This window comes from Sciurus carolinensis, chromosome 10 (genome assembly GCF_902686445.1).
Source record: "Sciurus carolinensis chromosome 10, mSciCar1.2, whole genome shotgun sequence".
Lineage (NCBI taxonomy): Eukaryota > Metazoa > Chordata > Mammalia > Rodentia > Sciuridae > Sciurus > Sciurus carolinensis.
In genome coordinates, this window is record NC_062222.1 from 136,809,353 (window position 1) to 136,831,502 (window position 22,150).

The 22,150-nt window shown below is 50.1% G+C and overlaps 1 protein-coding gene across 1 annotated transcript in view; it reads left to right on the forward strand.

Annotated features, from left to right (window-relative positions):
* Window positions 1–18,906, forward strand: part of Tbc1d14 (TBC1 domain family member 14) — a 100,995-nt gene extending 82,089 nt beyond the window's left edge. Inside the window, 6 exon segments of the mRNA XM_047566317.1 lie at window positions 2,520–2,591; window positions 3,244–3,371; window positions 5,296–5,406; window positions 6,560–6,569; window positions 13,551–13,799; window positions 16,315–18,906. Of these exon segments, the coding sequence (XP_047422273.1) occupies window positions 2,520–2,591; window positions 3,244–3,371; window positions 5,296–5,406; window positions 6,560–6,569; window positions 13,551–13,799; window positions 16,315–16,380 (636 nt within the window). The 3' untranslated portion in view covers window positions 16,381–18,906.
* Window positions 18,907–22,150: the final 3,244 nt, after the last annotated feature.

A 22,150-nucleotide genomic window follows, 5' to 3' on the forward strand; every position in this document is an offset into this window, starting at 1 on the left:
TAATCCAGCCAGGAACAATCCCATGTGGATCTTCAGAAATCTTTGCAGAGGGGCTGGGGAGATAGCTCAGTCGGTAGAGTGCTTGCCTTGTAAGCACAAGGCCCTGGGTTCAATCCCCAGCACCCAAAAAAAAAAAAAAAAGAAATCTTTGCAGAGGGTCTTTCCTTCCTGGAGAGGGAGAGAAGAGAGAGAGAATCTGCAGAGCTACCCAGGGGCCTGGTCTTGGTGTCAGGCTGGTGAACTCTGTGAACATGGCCTTGGCTTGGTGGCAGGCGTTAACTGGGCCTTGTCTCCATTCTCTCCCCTCTCCGCTGATAGTCCTCCTCCTTGCTCTTCCCTCCAGCTGACGGTTCTGAGGCCTCTGGGCACACCAGGCTTTGCAGCCCCTCCTTAGGTCTCAAGAGTTGGCCCTGGCTCTCTTACTCTAGGAGGTCTTTCTCAGAATCCTTAATCCTGAGGGCTTCCCACTCCACTCCAGGGTTCTCACACCTCATCCCTCCTTGCCTGATAGCCAAGAAGTGCTGCTTTGTGGAAAGGGCTTCAGACCAGATTTGGGTTTGCATTCCATGGAGAGGTTGCCTCTTCTGGCTAGCTTGTGACCTTGGGCAAACCCCTTCACCTCTGAGCCTCCACTTGTTCATCTATAATCTGGGGATGCTCACAGCCACCTAACGGGGCTAGTGAAAGTACTTGGAGTACATAACAGGTATCCCTCATTGCTGGTTATTATTAGTATCTTTGACTCCTGCCATCAACTGAAGAAACCCTTTCCTCCCAGGTAGCCTGGAAGGGGTGTGGTAGGCCGACTGAGGCCAGAGGCCCTTGCCTTCCTAATCTTTCCCTACAGTGAAGGAGGATCCTTAGCCCCGACAGAGGGAGCTTAGTAACCTTTCTGATTAGCAGAGATAAAAGGAAGGGAAACTTCTGGAAGGACTGTACTGAGGAGAGGGGAGCAAGATCTCAGATGACAGTTGGGGCAGGTTTCCCTAAAACCGTTCCTGAAGCCTTCCTTGCTGTTGGCACACTCAGAGTTCTGGGATCCACATGTCTGCACCATGGTGCCATGAGCCCTCAGAGCCGGCAAAGGCCCCACAGCAGCCCAGACCCAGCTTCTCCATTCCCTGGCCCTAGGGCCCCAGAGCATCTCCCTGGGCATACCACCAGGGACTTGGCTTCAGAAATGCTGAGCTGGAAAATCCCTGGGTGGCTCTCTGGGGGTGGAGGGTGGACCAGGAAGGGGGCAGTGGGAGCTGTGGGGTCCCTTTTGGCAGGTGGGGGCAGGTGGTGGAGAGGTTGCCTCTTCTCTGGGTTTGCTTTGTGCAAGCAAGTCCCCCTCAGCCTTTGGTATCAAGGTACTCCATCTCATGAAGAGCTAATGTTTAATACAAAGCAGTGGGGAGTGGGGACAGATGTCCAAGAGCTAGTCAAGCGCCTTTAGAAGAAGGAGCTGCCACCTCCTGCCACTAGAGGGAGAAGGGTGGGATCACAAGGGTGGATGGTGCTTCCCTAAGAACATGCAGCTTTCACAAGAGTGCAGAATAGCTTTCTCCTTCAACCAGGACAGGTAAAGCCTCCCTCTGGTCACTCCTGTGACTAGGTCTTGTGCTGGCCTTGATTCTGTACCTGCCTGGATGCCACCTTTTGGCCCTGTGGTGCTTATTTTTCCTTCTCTTGTCCCTCTGTGATTTCCAGGTGTCTCCTCTTTTACTTAGCCTCTTGATGGATCAGCATGTGATGTGAGGTGCCCAAGGTTACCTGTGGAGTGACTTCTGTCACATGCCAGAGTGTTGCTACTCCTGTGTCAGCCATGGGCACACGGCAGACATGGATGGGAGGTGTTGCTTTGGGCCCAGCTAGTCCCTTCATGTGTCTTCCTGCATACCAGCAACAGTGTGAGGCAGCTCTGGACTTTCTGCTCTGCTCCATCAGGAAAAAATGCTAGCATTGATATATTTGGAAGCAGTTAAAGGAGCAAACAGAAATCTTGAACTGAAAGGGGAACTGGGAGAATAACTGCAATAAAGTGGCAGCTGCGAGCACCTAGGCTTTCCCCAGACCTGTCCTTCAGAAAGATGCAGAAGAAGCAAGGACAATGTCGGGCGCAGGCAGGAGGCAGGAAGGACCCTCAGGATGGGGGCTATCTAGGGTTAGGCTGCAGCAGAGGCAGGCCTGCATGACCAGGAGGAGGACTGCCTGAGGAGACTCCTGCCTCCTCACATGTTGACTTTGAAGGGAATGTGGCTATTCAGCAGGAGCCCAATGAAGGGCGCGTGCTAGGTGCTCACTCCTGACCACCAGTCTTTTCAGAGCAGCTTCAGGGTTGAGTTGCACTTTCCCTGTTAACTGCAAGTGGTAGTTCGTTTATTAACGGCATACTGCATGTAGAGCTGTCGCCTGGTGCTTGGCAAGTTCCTCCTCTAAGTAGTGAGTGACTGGTGGTGGCACCAGTAGCATCCAGCACTCTTTGCGCACTAACAGTACTTACACACGTGTTGTTTTTGGTTATTGACTCCTTCTAGGGTGGCCCGTATCATGACATGTTGCACAGTATTTTGGGCGCTTATACTTGTTACCGACCGGATGTGGGCTATGTAAGTGAAATTATTCAGTATTTTATAATGTTATAATCTATAAAGAAAGCTGAGATTTTATCCAGAACACCTCAGCGGCTGGGGCCAGGTTGCATGCCTTTGTCTTTTGTTGAAGAAGATGAAAGGCCTCCTGGCGAATGAGTTGACTCGACCTCCTCATAAAGAAGTCGAACTGACATGGCTTCTCTGGCGTTAGTCATGCTTGAACTGGGTTTGATGTCCATTTTTTGCATGTGATTTTTTTTCCCTAACATTAATTCAATAAAGCCTTTAGCAGTGACCATTTTTGAAAAGTATGCTGCTGGCATTTTTGCAACTTAGCACATGTGTGTGTGCATGGTCCTGTGTTAAACATGCTAAGTCAGATGTGCATGTTTGTAGCCCCAGGATGGGGGACTTACTAGAGAGCAGCATTTCAGATGCGAAGGCCTAAGGGAAGTTGGCTATGGTTTTCCATTTGGAGGAGTGGGGTGCTAATGAAGAGCAGAACAGGTGGCCTTTGGGCAGAGTGGTGGCTCTGAGAGGACAGGTCAGAGTGGGCGGGGTCAGCAGTTAAGCTTCATGTGGTGGTGGTGGTGGGTGGGTGGCCATATGGATCCTTGTGGTGTGAGGACAAGCTGCCATGAGTTGACACACTTTCTCTCCCTCCCAGGTTCAGGGCATGTCCTTCATAGCGGCAGTGTTGATCTTGAACCTCGACACTGCAGATGCCTTTATTGCTTTTTCTAATCTCTTGAATAAACCCTGTCAGATGGCGTTTTTCGAGTGGACCATGGCCTTGTGAGTATGCTCTGTGTATGTGCTCTGGGTGCTGTGTCTTTATGGAGTTGTCCAATCACTGTGAATCTTCAGGGGAAAAAAGAATGCACTTTTCCTCCATGTAGAGATATTGAGAACAAGGAACACTATGGAATGGAAGATTATCTGGCCATGTTTGAGATAAGCATGGAAACAGGTGCTCAGGGGCCATGCGTATGAGTGTATTAGTGCATTCTGTCTTTAAACGAGGGGGGGAGTGCTACCATCTTAGTCACGTGGGGTCTCTGAAATGTGCTCCTTCATGGGAAAAAGGAGGCATGTTTAAGAGCATGCCTCTTTATTATAAAACAAGGCAGCAGTTAGTTCAGTATGCTGCTGCGGATGGTCTTCACCATGCTGAACAAAGGGAAAGAGTTGACAGAGGTGGCCTGGTGGCCCTGACATACTTCGCAGCTGAATCCTCTGCTTGGTACAGATGAGGGAAGAGGTTCAAGAGAGCAGCGACTTGTTCAAGACGCATCTGTTATGTGAAAGAGCTGAGACTTGAATCCTTTCTGGTTCCTGAGCATTTGTTCTTTATGTAGCCTAGAAGAAGACTCACCAGTTCGTGAATCCCTCAGCATTTAGCCTCATATCAATGTGCAGAGGTGTCGCTAGTGTTCCAGGACCCAGTGATCCAATAGTTGAGATCAGCTGGGGAGTGCTTCTTCCTTAGTAGCATGAGGATTTATGGGTACTCCTCACTCAGAAAATGCTGCAACATTGAGGCTGCCAGGGAGTGAAAACTAGCAGAGTCCTCTTGGAATGGGTATCAGTTTCATAGCCTTAGTGTGCAGTTCGCTGGTAAGAGCCAGTTCTGGGAAAGTCATAAATATGGACAGAGCATTGTGCGTAGAGATGGTCATCACATAGATTCATAATTGTGAATGTGGAAACAGTTTAAAGTGGGGCTTAGGGAATGTGAGTGGTGAGTTCACATCTGGGCTACACCCAGTGCAGCAGTGATACTCTGTCATGTGAGGGAGTGCTGAAAGTAAGACACTAATATTTCAAGAGTCTGTAAAATAGAACATATGCTATAATTGTGACTGTATTTGATCAACAATGACATGAGCACAGCTAGTAGTGTTTGTGATGGGAGCCAGAGGTCAGTAGAATGCATGTATTGTCTTGAGTTTTCTCCACTGAGCATTTACAGGTATTGCTTTCATAATCATTCAGGTAAGAACTTACCTTTCCAAGAAAAATAATGGTCAGAAATTCAAAAAATCTTTAGAACAGATTCTTACCTGAGACAACTCATCAGTGCTAACACATATTGCCTTGATGTTGTTCCTGAAATTAATTCTGAGGAAGAATTCTTTTGATATAAATTTAATTTTATCCTTATAATAAATGATCCCTTTCAAATTTCTGCTAACTTTGAGGATTCCAGCTTTTTCTTTGTAAACATGTAATAAAACTGTAGTTAGTAATTTTATCTTGTATTTTTAAGGAAAAATTCTAGAATCACAATGTTGAGTGGGACCGTCCTTTATGGCAGGGTTCTCACAGGTAGTGCTGCCGACCTTTCTCAGGTGGTCTGAGACAGGAGTGAGACTGTGAGGCTCAGCCTGTGCACGGGGACAGCATGGGTCTGGGTCCCAGCTCTGCCGTACACTAATGATGCTCCATGCCATAGGCGAGTGATGTGACTGCTCTTGGATTCAGTTCTCTTTTTTATAAACTGAAGAAAAATAAGATGTAGCTAGTGATGCTATTGTGAGATTAGAGGTGGTACTTATTCATAGTTTGCCTGGATAGCATCTATAGTTCCATTTAAAATGTGTAGCAATTTCATAAGATAATGGTTAGATTCTAAAGGTGTAAACATATTGACTCTTTCGTAGGTTGAAAACTTGTATTGATAATTAGTTTATTAGTGTATTTCACATTGTCTTCCTAGATGTTGACTTATTTTTGCTGCATTTGAGGTATTCTTTGAAGAAAATTTGCCGAAATTATTTGCTCATTTCAAGAAAAACAACTTAACTCCAGACATCTACCTAATAGATTGGTAAGACTGTTTTCTGTGGTTTTCAGTCTTTTCTCTCCCCGCTCCCGCTCACCTGTTTTCCACTGTCCTCACAGTCAGCTTCTTCTGGTGCTCTTCTGAATCCCCATGTCCTGCTTCCCTGCTTCCCCTCCGCCCTGCTTGGGAGGTACCTGCTGTCCTCCAGGGCCCTGCACTGCCAGTCATCTCTCGGCACTGTGGGCTTCCTTTACTACCATATGGGACTCTGTCTGACCCTTCCAAATTCTTCCAGGGAGAGACAGTTTCTTGGACCTGTTTGTTTTCCAAGTTTCCATAAACAAATGAGATGTCTGTGGGCAGCAGGGCTGTGTCGGGCCCTCTGCCAAGTGCCTGAGGTGGTGGTGAGCAGGATGCATTGCCCACTTACAAGGAGTTACTGCCTGCCGGAAAGGCCTAGGTCACAGCTAGCACTATCCAGCAGCGGTGGGTGCTGTCTGGGGAGGGAAGGAGGAGGTGCTGGACCTGGCCTAGGGGTCAGAGTCCACTGAGGAAAGGTGGGAGCTGGAGCAAGCATGAGGGAGGAGCAATGTGGGGTCCCAGAGCAGCAGCAGGTGAGTTGGTGGGGTTGGACCTACCGAAGAGGGCCAGGGATGGCAGGGGGAGTTTGGGAGCCAGGTCGTTAGTGGGTCTCAGAGGCCATGCTAAGCGATTGGGCAGGATTTGGGGGTCCTGGGAGCACTTGAAACCTGTGTTGGAGCACAATGAGTTTTGAGTGACTTGGGAAGCAGGAGCTTCTGGGGCCCAGAGACCAGAGAGGGCAGTGGAAGTGGAGAGGAGCAGGGAGATGGGTGGTTCCAGGTGGGTTTCCAAATCCTTTGTCAGAGGGTTTGCAGCCCTCATGGTCCCAACCTAAGTGTCAGAGCTGAGATTAGAAACGTAGATGGGTAGATCTGGGTTGGATTCAGGAATTGTGAGGCATCAGTGGGACTTCTAATAGAAGCCTCCTGAGACCCACAGTGAGAGGTTCAGAGAGTTCTCTGCTGGAGCTATACATGAGGCCAAGTTGTGTACAGAGGGGAATGTAGTTGCTGAGGAAAGGGCGTGTCTGTTGCCCCAGAGAGCAGGCCAGGTAAGAAGACCTGAGTGAAGGGAGGGAGCATACATCAGGATCCAGCAGCCCCTGCCAAGCCCCCAGGGTTTTCCATATTGCCTGTGGCATAGGCGATGGCTATGAAACACCTCCATGCCCCTCTTGGCCCATGCGGAACCCATGGTGATTGACTTTTAAGGGCATTTCAAGGCGACACCCCCAACTCGGAGAAAGAACTCTGCAGAGGAGAAAAGATGCCACAGTGGACAGAGTGTGTCTGGCTTGATCTCCCCTGACATTGTGATTTGACTGGAGGTGTCCCCCCCAAAGCTTCTGTTAATGCAGGGATGCTCTGAAGTGGAATGATTGGCTAGTGAGAGCTGCAGCCTCATGAGCCCATCCAGTTAGGTGATGTGGGCCGGTGGGGTGTGACTGTAGGAAGTGGGTCACCAGGGGCGTGTGCTGAAAGGGTTCATCCTCCCTGCAGCCTCTCTCCTCTCCATGCTTTCTGGCTGTCATGAGCAGGGCAGTGCTTCTCCACCATACTCTTCTGCCATGATGTTCTGCATCAGCTTGGGCCCAGGGCAGTGAACTTGGCCACCATGAACTGAAGCCCTAAAACCATGAGCCAAAATAAACCTTTCCTCCTCTTAAGTTGTCCTTGCCAGGTGTACTAGTCACAGCCATGAAAAGCTAACACCTCCCCCTCACTTCTTCAGGAGGCAAGAGGCCTTCTAGAAAATGCAATCCAAATATCATCCATAATGAGCCAAACCCCTTTGATGGAGCAGACGTGTCTACACCGTGAGGATGAGCCTGTGGAATTCTTGGTGTGTGTTGCTTCTGTCTTTAACACTGAGGACTGTTCTGGCTCTGCTCACTTTTTGTGTGCATGAGGCTTTGGAGGTTGGAACTTACAGCTGAAGCTAGAGGGGCCAGTGTTGCTGCAGAATAGCAGTAGGATGTGGATTGACCACAGACCAGGATGCTCAGTTGACCTGTCTGGCTAATGCTGGGTGGAAGTGTTTGGGGCACCTTCATTCAACAAATGGTGATTTCTCCACACCCTTGAATGTTGAATGTTTGGGAGGAGGCCCCTTGCCATCCCCATACTGTTCACTTGACCATGTAAGTAAACCCCTACCTTTCCACCCCTCCACACCCTGATTTCCTGGGTCAGGACTGGGACAGGAAGAGAGTATTGGAAGGGGAGAGGGTCCAGACAGGCCCAGATCCTTCAGCATCTACCCAGTCAAGTTGAAGGCTTCAACTTTGTTTTGGGGTTCTAGACTGGGGGTCAATAATGTCTAGTAGGGGACTAGGGTTGTGGCTCAGTGGTAGAGCACTTGCCTGGCATGTGCGAGGCACTGGGTTTGATTCCAGCACCATGTAAAAATGAATAAATAAAGATCCATCGACAACTAAAGAGATATATACTGAAAGAAAAAAATGTCTAGCAAACTTTTTTTCACCCTGATTGCAAAAGGAAATATTCCATTTCATTTTATTTTATTTTTTGGTCACTGAGTATTGAACTCAGGGGCATTTAACCACTAAGCTACCTACCCATTCCTTTTTATTTTTATTTTGAGACAGGGTCTGACTAAGTTTCCTACAGTTCTCCTTCCTCAGTTTTCCAGGTAGCTGGAAATAGAGGTGTGCACACCACACCCTGCTAGGAAGTACTTCTGCATGGTGACCTAATGTGCAACCTTGTGTGCAGAAACTTAATGTGTACGTGCCAAGAACAAGAGTTCCATGAAGTGACCTAGCCCTGACCACGTGGGGAGCGTTCCAAAGCCTTCTGTTCTTTTATTGATAGTTGGCCCTCGCTGACTTTGCAGTTCACTGTGACTGGCTGGGTCATACCTGATGCTGGGAAAAGCACAGCCCAGAGGACAGCTCTGTCTTTTCCTGTCCCAGCCCATTGGTGGTGGTAATTCCAGGTGTCCACATGAAAAGGAAGCTCCAAGGGTTTTCAGAGCTGAGGCTTTTGTTCTGGGATGTGGTTGCTGCTCCTGCATGAGGCCCTTACAGGGCCCAGCTTATTCTTGACAAAATCTGCGCCATCTGTTTGCAGTGCCAGTGCTGGGCACACAGGAAGTCCTTAGTAAAAACTGTGTTCAGGTTGAACTTGGCACAGGACACATACATTCATGGTGTCGTCTTCTGTTTTTTTTGTTTTTGGTACAGGGGATTGAACGCAGGGGTGCTTTACCTTTGAGCCACATCCCTAACCCTTTTTATTTTTTAGTTGAGACAGAGTGTTGCTAAGTTCTGAGACTGACCTCAAACTTATAATCCCCATGCCTCAGTCCTGGAGCTGCTGGTGGAAATACAGGCATGTGCCACAGGCCCGGCTCATGACTTCTTTAGTCAACATGTATCCATGGTCCACAGTGATCAAGGCTGTCTGTTGGGTGCTGGTGATTAGGTGAAAGAAAGCTCCATCAAAGCAGGTGGGCAGTGAGGAGGATGCAAAGGTAAAGGCAGACCTTGCTCAGGCCTGGCCTTGTGGGAAGTGCACATTGCATCCTGATGGAGCCCAGAGAGGTCCCTGAGGCCCAGTCCCCCTGTGTCTCCCCGTACATGTGGCCCAGGTTTGTCTGACTCAGCCTTGCGTCCCCCTCCATCATGCCTCCTTCCTGAAGCCATGTCTGCACCTGGAAGCCCTGGGCCTGTCTTGGTTGTTGTGCCTTGTGGTCGGCACTGTGTGTGTGGTGTGACCACCCGGGGGTTAGAGCAACCGACTGCTTGGGGCAAAAGATCCCTTTTCTTCTCTCCATGGCAGGGCCTGAGGGGCCCGGGTAGTGTGACCTCAAGTATCCCAGGTGTGCTCTGCAATGCTCAGGTGAGAATGCTGCAGTTTGAGTGGTGGCAGTGCCCTTCCCCTATGTTTGTCCATAGAGCCTGCTTCACTCCCTTCCCTCCCAGTACCAGACACTGAGCTGTCAACCTTGTGGGTTGCCTCTGTGTCCCGGGGCACAGGCACACCTGTTCTTCCTAGGTGTGGAGCCTGGTGAAGCCCCACTCAGCTGCCTGCACTCCTCCTTGAAGCTCGCAGGGAAGTGGCCTTGCTAGTGAAGGCTCTTACCCAGGTGCACCTTGCTGCTCTTTATGATGTGGATGTGGAGGTTAGAGCCAGGCCTGTCACCTGTCTTTATCCTCCTACAGGGCTTTGAGTGGCCAGCTGTCAAGGATCCACACTCTAGGAGGACTAGCACAAGGTCATTTAACTTGCAAAATACTCCCACTGCTGCCCAGTGGCAGGATTATTTGGAGACATAGTGGATTTTGGGTAGTTTGATTTAATCAAAGTATTGAGGAATTCATTCCATGTTGTGTTTTGTGGTTTGGGCATGACGTTTACTTAGAAAGCCTGATGTTACATGGATTCCCACCTAACAGAGGAGGTGCAGGGGAAGTGACTGCCAGGAGATTTCTGTTGTGTCCTTCACGGGGTTCCTGAATGACTTCTGAGCCATAGGCCTGCCTGGGACTCCTCAAGAGCAGGCACGGCTTTGCGGTCAGCCTTCTTCAGAGGAATGGAACCTCCAGTATGCAGGAGGTGGTAGGGCCCAGGCTGGTCATGGGCCAAGGGGAAGGAGTAGGACACTGCCTGGGGACGGCACACAGCCCATTGGCTAGGCCTCATGTTCTGCTGGGTGCTAGGGCAGAGAGGAGAGTTCGTGGGCTTGGGGTAATGCGGACTGCACTGCCTTCAGGACCAGATGGGGCATCTCAGGTTGGGTGTTGCTTAGTGCTGAGTCTATGCCGGGAGGGCTGTTGTGTAAATCTTGGTCTGCTGAGGCTGAGTGGTCCCCCTTCTTCCCTAGCATACCTGTTCCTGCTCCCTGGGTTTCTTAGGAACACAGAGAACCTCGGGTGCAGTGGGGGCAAGGGCTCCAAGAATGAAACCAGGGTACAGTTGAATACCGGGGCATCAGGGCCTGAAGGTCCCCATCTCGGTGTGGCTTCATGATAACTGAGGCTGCTTACCTTTTATTTTAAGCTGAAACCTGCCTTTCTACCACCTTCCTTTCTTGGCAGTTTCCTCATCTTCTAAGTAGAGGTGAGAACTGTGCCTCCTCAAAGGATTGTGGGGAGGAGATGTGGGGCAGTACCCAGCAGAACAGCAGGCAGGCTCTTGCCCTGTGCAGCCAGGCAGCTTGCGGTAGGCCAGGGTGCCTCTGTTGCAGGACACTGTGTGCCGTCCTTACCGCTGGCTCCTGAGCCTTCGCCCCACAGCCGCTTGGCAGTGGGCCTGCACTCCTTCCCCCACTTCCTGGGGCTCCCTTTTCCTCCTACAAATCAGATAAGCAGCTAGAAGAGGTGTGGCTGGATGAGAATGTCTGACGCTGTGAGGGTTCCACAGGAGAGTCTACCCTTCCTCCACACATGTGGGGAGGCGGGTGCACATGGGCTTGGTGGTGCTGCCTTTTTAATAAGCCCATAGCCACTCTGTTGACCTAGGAACACAAAATCCATTGTTTTACATTACTTGGATCTGAGCGTACTGTTTTTGATATACAGCACAGTAATATGCTGTGCTCCAGGGTGGGGTGGGGGAACAGACTTTCTTGGTAGACAGAAATCCTTGGATTCTCTCTTCCTGCTGTGGGACAGCAGCAAGAGGACCCGGCAGACTTCCAGGGCTTCCCAGCTCATCCCTGTTCCCACACAGTCCTTCAGAGCTAGGCAGGGCCTGAGGCCAGGTGATGGGGGAAGAGGAACTTGGGCCTGTGTGTGGACATCAGCCCTCTAGTTCATTGGGTCAGCTCCCCTGGCAGGGCTTCTGTGGAACCTGAACTGAACCTGGTATCTCATTCCCAGGCTGTGGCCCCCAGCCCAGTGGCCCCCTACCTGAGACTGCCAGACGATGGCTGCTGTCGTAGCTGCTTTCTGAGTGCTTCAGTTCCATGCGCTCCTGGCTTTGAGTTAAATGTGATTTAAAATACAGCTGAGCATCTGAAGATCCTGGTTAGAGGCACAGGCTTTGTGATCTGCCAGGCTTGGGTTGAATCAGTTCAGCTGTCTGTGTCCTTGGGCAAACAGGTAACTACTCTGAGCTCTAGTGTCCTCAGCATAGCTTTTCACTTGCTTGAACTGTTGAAGACGAATGGATTAATGAAAAAAGGTTAGCATAGGGCCTTTGGTTGGGGGTCATTATTGAGGATTGAACTATGTGTGATTCACTACTGAGCCATGTTCCCAGCCCTTTTTTTTTTTTTTTTTTTTAAGATCAGGCATCACAAAGTTGCTGAGACTGGCCTCAAACTTGTGATCCTCCTGGCACAGCCTCCCAAGTCACTGGGATTACAGGCATGTGCCACCTTGCCCTACCGTTCTCACTTTTTAAAATACAATGTTAACAAGTCTCTTCTGAATGGAGTTGAGAGCAGTTTGCAAACTGAGGAAACACAAGGTCTTGCTGCTCTTTCTTGAGCTGTGCTTTCTAGACCCAGTGATGAAGCCGTTTTCTGTTTTTGTGATGGTAAGAAGCTCAGGACAGGACTGATTGTCACTTTCACACTGTGGCAGCAGCAGGAGCCCTGCAGTGCATGGTGCAGCAGACAGCAGTGGGGCTTTGGGTCAGGGCTACTTGTTGGAGGTCTGTGCTGCCAGTGAGACAGATGAGGCTGTGGGCAGGGGACATCCCACGTGCCCTGGACAGGCTCTTACTCCACAGACATGAAGAGGGCCCTCAGCTCTGCTGTCTTCAGGATATGGGGTTTCCTGTGCCCTCTGCCTCCTGCACATCATCGGAGTGGAAAGAAATCTAAGTTGTTGTGTCTGTCTTCCCGGAGTCTCCGAGAGTGTTCAGGGACTTGATGGATAGGCTGGAACATTCCTGGTGAGTTTCCCAGTCATGGCTGTGCTGGATGCTTGCCCTTGACTGGGTGCTCCTCTGCATCCTGGGCAGAGCCCTGCAGGGGTCGGGGTGGGCATGGGGTCAAAGCCAGCTGCATCCTGTAGTTTGCAGCAGAGGATCTGGTCCTGAGATTTGAGCAGATTTGCAGTGTGGAGGAATCTTCTGGTGGACTGTTATCACAACATTCAGTTGCACTGCAGAGGTTTAATGGCACTCCTTCTGCCGGAGTAAGGCCTCAGGCTGCATTCAGCACCTACAGTCCAGGCACATCAAGGGGTCTGGGTCCATTCTGGGACTTGCAGGAAAGCAACTTGTAGTGGGAGCGGGGTCGGAGGTCTCCCCACCCACCTGGGAATCACCCCACAGAGGTGCTATTGCTGGTGGCAAGGTATGGAGTGCCACCAACACTTGGAGAATCCTGAAGCAGGCAGGCTTGGTCCACCCACTCACACTCAGCAGAAACTGCTAGAGACGGCACTAGGTGCTGAGGGCTGGTGGGAGGGCAGAACATGCTGCACCTGAGCTTCAGAGTGGCCATCTGGAGTCCCCTGCTGACATAGGCCCCTTCCAGGTTAGAAAGGTTGTTATAGAGTTGGTACCAAGGACTGTCTGGTTACATAATTTGTACTATGATTATCCTTTTTTTTTTTTTTTGAAACAGGGTCTTGCTAAGTTTCTGAGACTGACCTCCAAGTGCTGATCTTTCAGCCTCAGTCTCCTGAGTCTCTGTGATTACAGGCTTGTACCCCACGCCTGACTAATGATCATAATTTTTAAGGGAATACATACCTTTATTTCACTTCTTCATCTGAGGGTTTTCTTTGTACAAGTGTAAGATCAGTATTTCGTAATTCAGTCAAGTTGATTGGGAAACACTTTGCTCTTGCCGGCCCCTGCTGGGAGGAAGCCTCCCGCAGTCAGGTCTGGTCCCTTCTGATTGAGCAGGCTGTCCTGGGTGCCTCACCGCCCTGTCCAGTCCCCACAGCAGGCACACTTGGCATTTGTGGTGCAGTTGTGTGGCTTTTCAGAGTGTGTGCAACGGGTCGTGCTGTGCTCTTGGGAAGGTGAGGTCAGCCTGCACAGTGAACTCAGGCTGGGCTCTGTCCCCGTTCTATATGATAGGGACTAACTCAGGGCATTCGTCACAGTTCAGGCTGGAATTCAGAGTTCTTTCTTTGTACCATCTCAAACTTGAAACTCTCCCACTTTCCCCAGGATCTTCACCTATACAGTAAGTCTCTGCCCCTGGACTTGGCCTGCCGCATTTGGGACGTGTTCTGTCGGGATGGGGAGGAGTTCATCTTCCGAACGGCCCTGGGCATCCTGAAACTATTCGAGGACATCCTGACTAGGATGGACTTCATCCATAGTGCCCAGTTCCTGACCAGGCTGCCCGAGGACCTGCCAGCAGACGAGGTGTTTGCGGCCATTTCTGCAGTCCAGATGCAGAGTCGGAACAAGAAGTGGGCACAGGTAAGCAGTCTCCTCCCTCTCCTTCCCTTTGTGTGGCTGGCACTACAGTGGGACCTAGGGAGTATGCTGCCCACAGTGCTGAGAAATGGTTCTCAGGCTGCTGGTGAGGAGAGCTGGTTGGCCGCCTGGCTCTGCCTCAGGGATGCTCTGTGGGTTCCTGCCCCAGCTCAGAGCTTCTGGGGGCCACACAGTGCTCTCCACGCTCCCAAAGCATTTTGTAAATAAGGCCCTAAACAGAAAGCAAAAGGGACTGACTGACTGGGCCACCTGGGCTTGCCCTGTGCAGCTTGTTGCACCTTATAGATCCTGAAACCTGAGAAGTCACAGTTGCCTGAGAAGGCCTGGTCCCTCCCAGTCTTCCTCTGGATGTGCTGCTTTAACCTGCTGGCAGCTGCTCTGCTCTGGGCCTGCTTCTGCATTCCTCCAGGCTCCCATGTAGGGCTTCCCTTGGTGGAGTTGATGGGTGTTGTCAGGCTCCAAGTTTTAGCATATTAAACAGGAAAAAATGAAGGGAAAAAAACGAAAAACAACAACTGCCTGTGATTCTCGAGGTTATCTGAGCACCAGGTCAGTGGTGGGTATTTGTGGGCCTTATACTTCTCCATATGTGCCAGCAATGCCTGTTCTGGATCTAACTTTCTTATTAGTAAGTAGATGACTTAAATAGTCACAAAACTGGAATAGTGAACCCCATGTGCCAGGCATTAACCTTGTACCTGTGAAGGGGATACCCCACCTGTGCCCCCCAGAGTTCTGCAGGGTTCCCAGGCAACATGTCCAGTCGTGTCCTGTCTCCCAACCATGCTGGCTCTTGGAACATAAATGGTTACAGCTCTGCTGTCACTCAGAAAGCCCCTGATCCCTTCCTGACTTCCTACATTAGGATATAGTGCTTAGAATCAAGGTTCTAATTGTTTCAGCTGGCATAAGTGGCTCCACAGTCTGTTTGAATGAAGATCCAGATAAGGACCTTGCCCTGATTGACCCAAAGATCTTTGTTTTACCACATTTATGCAGCTCCACCTTCTCTTCTGTCCTCCCCACCCTTCATTTGTAAGGAGGACAAATGCCCTTCGTCCTACAGCACTTCCAGAGTCTGGACTTGGTCATTCTAAAACAGTGATGACTAAGGGGTATAGAGGTTTCCTTTTTTTCTCTCGGTGCTAGGGATTGAACCCAGGGCCTTGTGCTTGTGAGGCAAATACTCTACCAACTTAGCTATATCCTCAGCCCCAGAAGTTCTTCTTGAGGGTGACAAAAGTGTTCTAATATTAACTCTGGTGATATCTGCACATTTCTGTGAAGATCCTCAAAACCATTGAATTGCACACTTTAAATGGTGAGCAGTAGTTAGTGTATTGCATTTCAGTAAAGCTGTTTGAGGGCCTGCCCAGCTGGTGACGAGCAGGACTGGCTGTAGTGCATCAGGCATCAGGTCAGGAAACCACTTTTCTCTGGTTGATAAGCAGATGGACAGTGTGAGTGCAAAAAGGGCCGTGACTAGAACATTTCCAGGAATCTCAGGACCTGATTGTAGAGCGTAGACCAGACAGGGTCTGCCTGAGCACTGAGCGAGCAACGACACAGGCCGCACACCCATGAGGCTGAGGCTGAGTGTGTGAGGAGGTTCTTTGGAACCTTCTGTGACTTGGTGCTTCCATGATTTTCTAAAGTCTCAACAGAAAAGTCAGGACCTTGTTTTTTGGTGCTGGGGATTGAATCTGGGAGTGCTTAACCACTAAGCTACACCTGCATTTCTTTTTCTTTTTTATTTTTTGAGACAGAGCTTGATAAGTTGCTTAGGGCCCCATTGAGTTGCCAAGGCTGGCTCTGAACTTGCAGTTCTCATGCCTCAGCCTCCTGAGTCATTTGGATTCTGGGGCATGTGCCACTCTCCCAGCCAGGGCCTTTCTTAATGACCTTTGTCCCACAGGCAGGCTGTCCCTACCTGATTTCCCAACTCATGCAGTCATGGCCTGCAGGTCTTTCCTGCAACTTCCTTCCCTGTGCTTTCTGTGAAAGAGGGTCTCACCTGCTCCGCCAGTGAGCACACATGCCCCACTATTTGAATACCCCCAACGTAGTTTCAACCAATAGATTCTGCCTAGCCCTAAAATAAGAGGTTTAACCCTTCCATGTGTGCTGTCGCTGCCATTGTTGGGTAGTCACGGTGCAGTGCATTGAGAGCAGTGGAGGGAGCAGGGCATCTGGGCCAAACCTGGAGGCATCTGAGGGGAGGCCCTGAAAGGGCTGGTTTCCTGGTGATGAAGGGGACAAGCCGGCAGGAGCAGCATTGTCCTATGGAGCTGAGGAAAGAGACAAGCCCCACCCATGGTCCTCCTGTGACATTGGTTCCATGGCTGATCGGCTCACAGGAAGAGGACCCGGAGGGTGGGAGAGTGCGGAGTGAGTCAGAGGGACTGCCCAGAGGGGGCTGCTGTCTCTCTGCTCTCATTGGTATCTTGGGTTCAGCCCCTCTCATGGATTAACCGCAGTGGTCTTCTCTGTGCTCCAGGTGCTGGCTGCGCTGCAGAAAGACAGCCGGGAAATGGAGAAAGGAAGCCCATCCCTCAGACACTGAGGCTGCAGACGTGGCTCCGTAGCACCGAGGCGGATCTCAGGCGGCACCTGTGTGCTTTTAGACCCATACCTGGCAGTGGCAGCAGAGGAGCAGGCACACTTTTCACGTTGATTCCTGGCACTGGAGTTGGCCTAAACAAACACAGCAAAACCCAGGCTTAGCCTTAAGCAGCTCATGGGCTGGTGCCCTGGGGGCTGCAGCCAGCCACTGCGTTTTCTGCACAGGTCAAAGACAGGGCAGTGGTTGACCCCCCTCCTCCTCCTTTATTTCAGCAAAAGTCAATTAAATTGTAATGCTATTATGCCAGCTGCTGGAAAGTACATCACAATTTTTTTAGCCATGATGCATGAGAAATATTATTTTGGGAGATCTCAGAGATGTTACTGGCTCATATTTTAAATGAGAGGAATTGCTGATTTAGTTATTGAGATGATCTTTCCAGAGCTGGAGGCCATGTATTTGAAACCTGCCTACCAAAGAGCATTACAGGAGATGGGCCCGTGGGGATTGTTGCTCTTGGCTCCCTGGGAATCCACCTGACCTTCACATTAACATTCGACCATGTTGCCTTGACAAACTATAGAAGGAAGTCTGACAATGCACACTAGAGTCCCGTGGGAACCTGCTCTGCCAGAGACTGCTCCCTGTGTCTGTTGAGCCATGGTGGGGAGCCGGAGCAGGGGACACTGTGCACAGGCAGCCTGTGGCAATGGAGACGGCCCGGGGAGCTTGTGAACAGCCTCCTTTAAGGAAAAGGGTGGGAAGAAACTGTGGAGATGACCCTTGCACCTGCTTGTTTCCAGGAAGACCAAGCATGGCTGTGCAGTACTGGAAGCCAGGTTGTGTGAGGGGGGCTCGCTCCTGTTCTCTGACAGAATGTCTCTCTTCACTTTTGTCACCTGAATAGTGGACTTTCCTAAGTACCAGGGATCCCCCTACACACCTGGCTTTCAAAGGCGTTTTACAAACCACCATAAAGATAGAGGAGTGAGCAAAAAGTACTTAAAACCCAGTCTTGTCAGAATTCTCATTGTCTGGACCATGACCCCTTTCCCATTTTAACTGATTTTCCCAAGTTCATTGGCAAATTTTTTTGTTCTTGCTTTTCCTTGACTACTTTGAGACCTTTGTATAAGAAATTTGATTTTCTAAATTCACAGAAATGAACAGTCTTTGCATGGAATAGTCCAAGGAGAGGTGGAAACAAGTTCCCACATGGTAACCCCTTAGCATGTTGGCTGTTTGGGGTGCAGATAGGCCAGGTTCAAAGACATAGCCAGGGGTTTGGAAGGGCTGGTGTGGTCTGCACTCATGCCTTTCTCAGGCATTCCTCCCACCCCAGGGGACAGCCCCTTGTTGAGGGAGGCCCTGGTGCTGGACCACATGCAGCAGGGAGACTTGGGCTGGGGGTGGAAGACAGCCTGGTGGTGCCTGTCTAGATGAACTTTCTGCATTTGCCCTGCCTGCTTGCCATATTTCAGGTGCCGCAGCAGGTTAGCAGGCCAGGGTCATGCACACGCCCCCTGTCCCACTCTGTGCGTTCCTCTTCTGGAACCTCCTCCTCCCATCAGAGTCTCCAGGAGGGTTCTAGAGCACGAGGGATACCACAACACCTCAGCCTTGGAAGGCCGCCTCGCCTGACCTCGCAGAGGAGGCGCCGTCTTCACTGGTGGTCTGGGCGGCCTCCAGACCCAGCCATTCCTGACACGGAGGTATTGAATGTAGCGTGGGCCCAGCGGCCTGTGGGAGCCGCTGCCCGGCCCTGTGCACTGTCCTTCCTCAAAGACATGCACAGTGGCGTGCGTGATGAGGGCCCCTCTGTTCTTGAAGATGTATATATTTTCTTACTGTACATAAAGATGCTCCTGAGGTCGTGGAAAAGGTGAGCAGCAGGCTCCAGCCCCGCCCTCGCCATCACTTGTCGAACAGTCCGACATCAATCTGCAGTGTGCATGAAGGTTTCAGACCGGGCTCCCTGCCAGTCTGGAGCATTGGCCACATCTTCGGTCCATATGGGGTTTTGGGGGCCACCAGTCAAGGGATCACTGAGTTCCAAGCTTAAGAGGTTGAATTCCTCTTAAGAGGTTACAGAGTTCCAAGTCCTGTCCAGGGTCACATGGCCCCTCTGGGTCGAGGGCTGTTAGTGAGCGCAGTGTCCTGCTTCTCTGTGGAACACTGATGTGCTGCCCCCTTGGAAGTCTACATTGTCCATCTCAAGGGTCAGGGACTTTCTGCCCCTCAGGCTTAGGGTCAGCGGCGCTTGTACTTTAGAGCCAAGAGCCACCTCCTGAGTCAGCAAGATCTCATTTGGGAACAATGTTCACTTCAAAGGTACTTTGTTAACTGCTCAGCTTCTGAGTTTTTTTAAAGAGCTGCCGATAGGAAATCCTGATGACATTGCTGCAGATCATGTTTTAATGGCTCCGTACAGTTACTCTCTGACTTTATTTAGTAAAGTGTATCAACCAGGACTTTTTGAATTGTAAATATGTGGTTTTATTAAATAAAAGTCATGTAAAATTGTTACTTAGATGCTCTGTAGTTTGGTTTAAAGTTGAGGTTCTCACTTGAAGCATGGCAGAAATTTGACTTTGAGCATCATGCTGCTTTGAAATCCACGTCTAGGCTCATAAAACAAGAAGATGGTACAGTGGAGAGTTCATCCGTGCCACCTTGGAGGATGTGTGCTGCCCCTCTCCTCAGCCATCATGCCTGTGACTTCACCCCTACTCCGCACATCACCACTCACGCAGCATGCAGTAGGCGCTCACTATGTGCCAGCCCTTGGGCCAAGTGCTCCTTGCCATCCTTCAGGAGCCTTCTCAGAAGCCTGTGAGCCAGGTGCTGCAGCGCAGTAGAGGGCACAGGTCAATAATGCTGCTCTCAAAGTGGCGATAAGGGCTGAAAGGCCCAGGAGGCACTGGGGCCCAGACGGAGTGAGGGCACACCCAGGCAGAAGGCTGGGGGAGGAGGCATATCCAGTCACCCTGATGTCTGGTCCACCTTCACTGAGCCAGGGACTTCACTCTGGGCCTCTGTTCCCGTAGGCTTTGTGGCAGGCTGACTGACTGCAAGGTAATGGGCAACAGTCACTTTTGCTGAGAGCTATCTGGCTGCTCTGGCCACAGCAGGCACTGGCCAAGCACCACTGGTCAGTTATTTCATTTAATCTCCACAGCAGCTTTGTGGAAGATCATTGTCCCTTTCAGGGAAATCGTTAGATCTGCATTGGATGGTGCCAAATGCATGCTTAAACATTTGCAGATGCTATTCAGGCCCTTGCCTGGAATGTGGCTGAGGAAATGTCCAGACATCTCTAGAGGTTCAAGGCGCCATCTAGCGCCTCTCCTGCTCCGAGGCTCCTCTGAGCACCACTCCCTGTAGCCAGCCTGCTCTGGAATGGATGGCTGATCCCCTGGGCAGGTTCACGCCAAGGCCGCCTCCCTGGACCAGCCGAATCCCCTTTCCCAGAGTGCCTATGCCTTGTGGGGCATTCTGTGCAGCGAGGGGAACCATCCTCTCCGCAGACGTTACAACAAAATGGACCACCCTTGGACTTGGAAGCCTGACTCTGGACCCTCAGTTTGTGTTTTACGCTTTGTTCCTCTTCTTCCCTGCTCTATGGCTCCAGCCATGGAGAAAATGCTCCAACCAGAACTAAAGCTGACCTTGAGGTGCGGCTTGGCTAGATGTTAAGAATAGGACCCTGGGGTTAAATCTCGTACCCAGCCATTGTCATTTAGGAGCTCTGTGACCTAATCCTCATTTTCTTTTTCCACACTGAAGGTTTGAAGAGCACCCAGCTCCTATCCATTGGCTTGTGCAGATGAATAAAAACAAGAGGCTGAACTAATTCTATCATAAAAACCCCAGAAGCATCACCGTGGGTTGCTAGACTCATGCCCTTAACGTTAACTTTTAGTATATTACACTCTTAAACTTATGAATTTTTAAAAATTGAAATTATCTCCCAATTTAAATCCATGTTAATTGTATAAAATTTGGGAATACAGGAAAGCACAAAGAAAATTAAAATTTCTCTAATTTTTTCCTCCAGAGAAGGGACAGTTTTCCTAGTCTGCTTTTTTCCCCTTGTTTTACAGATGAGAATAGTGTCCCAGGCTGGCCTGATTTCAGTCTTAGCTCCAGGCTGGGTCTCTCTACATAGACCTGTGTTCATCCCTAGCAACCTTGAGGGAGTATAATCTTATGTGTTAAAATGTGCTCAGATGAAGTCATTGCTATGTAAGTAGAAACTAGAGGATCCTTTGAAAAGAAGTAGCCAAAGTGCTGCGCAGCTCCCATGAGCACGTGGTCCTTTCCATTCTTGCATTTGTGTGACTTACCACAATGTGCTAGCCCGAAGCTTAGAACATGAAAAGCACCCAGTTAAGGTACCAGAACTGCTGTTTTCTTATGGGCAGTTATCCCACACCAGGGCAAACACAGAACTATGGCTGCAAACAATCTCTTACACTTACCTAATGTAAAAATTATGCAGTAAGTCACCAAAAATGACTTCCACTTACCAAAGGCAAGTGCTTCCTTCTCAGATGCCTTGGCCTCTGCCTGGGTGGGCACCTGATTCACAAAACTATCCTGTAACACTGAAGGGGGTACTTGCAATTTATACCTATTATAAAGGTCTAGGGGTGGGGTTGTGGCCCAGTGGTAGAACACTTGCCTACCAAGTGTGAGGTAATGGGTTTCCGTCCTCAGCACCACATAAAAATGAATAAAATAAAGTCTATCAACATCTAGTTTCATACAGTATCTTGCTCAAATGTATTCAATTCTCAGGCCTTGCACTCTGACAAGAAGAAAGGCCTTTGCATGTGGTGCTGAGGATGGAGCCCAGGGCCTCACCTTTGCCAGGTGAGTGCTTCCCCACTGAGTCCCAGCCCCAGCCCAGGCCTTTAACACTCATAGAAATAACCACAGTGGCGGTCCTGTCCTGTGGAGCATCTGCACGGGGACTGTCTGCAGTTTCCTGCTTTGACTTACAAACCTGCCCCTGCCATACTCCCCTCTTGGTTCTACTTTCTAGAGATCCTCTTTTCTTTCTATAATAATTATTTCTGAATCTAACATGGGACTTAGCTGTTTCTGAGACATAACATTCAACTACCGCTTGTTTTTAGAAAGTGAAGGAGATTGGCATTATGCTAATGTATTCACCCAACACGTTTAAGTGCTACACTGCTGGCCGCTAGGCACGATGATGGAATAAGTCTTTGTTTCCAGGACTTAAATTTCAGTGGGGTAAAGAAAACTAGGCGCTTGCTGAGCAGGGACTCCACGGCTGGATGGGCCACAGATAGCACTGCCATGTCGTGCTGGGGGTCGAGCGTGCCTGGGTCTCTGGATTTCTTCCTAGTTACCCTGGGGAAGCAGCCTGGGTGTTTCGTGGTCAAGCACTGCCCGCTAATCTTCTTAGAACCACAGCGGGAGGTGCTCCACAGGCGGCTGTCTTCTGGTGAATCATAACCTCTCCAGCACAAGGGACTGCCACTTAAGAGAACACTGGGGACTTACTCTGCAGTCATTACTTGGTCATTTGCAGCCTAAAGCAGTGCCAGCTTCCTCAGACTCTGGGCAACTGAGCTGAGATCCACTTGCCACAGGGTTAGCTGGGAATCACTGTTGGTTCAGAATCAGCTGAGGATACCTGTTCTCTCTGCAGTGAACCAGAGAGATAAAGGACACCATTATCATGGAAGCCACTACTTGTCAAGACTGGAGCACTACTGACCCTTCACCTGGAGACTTC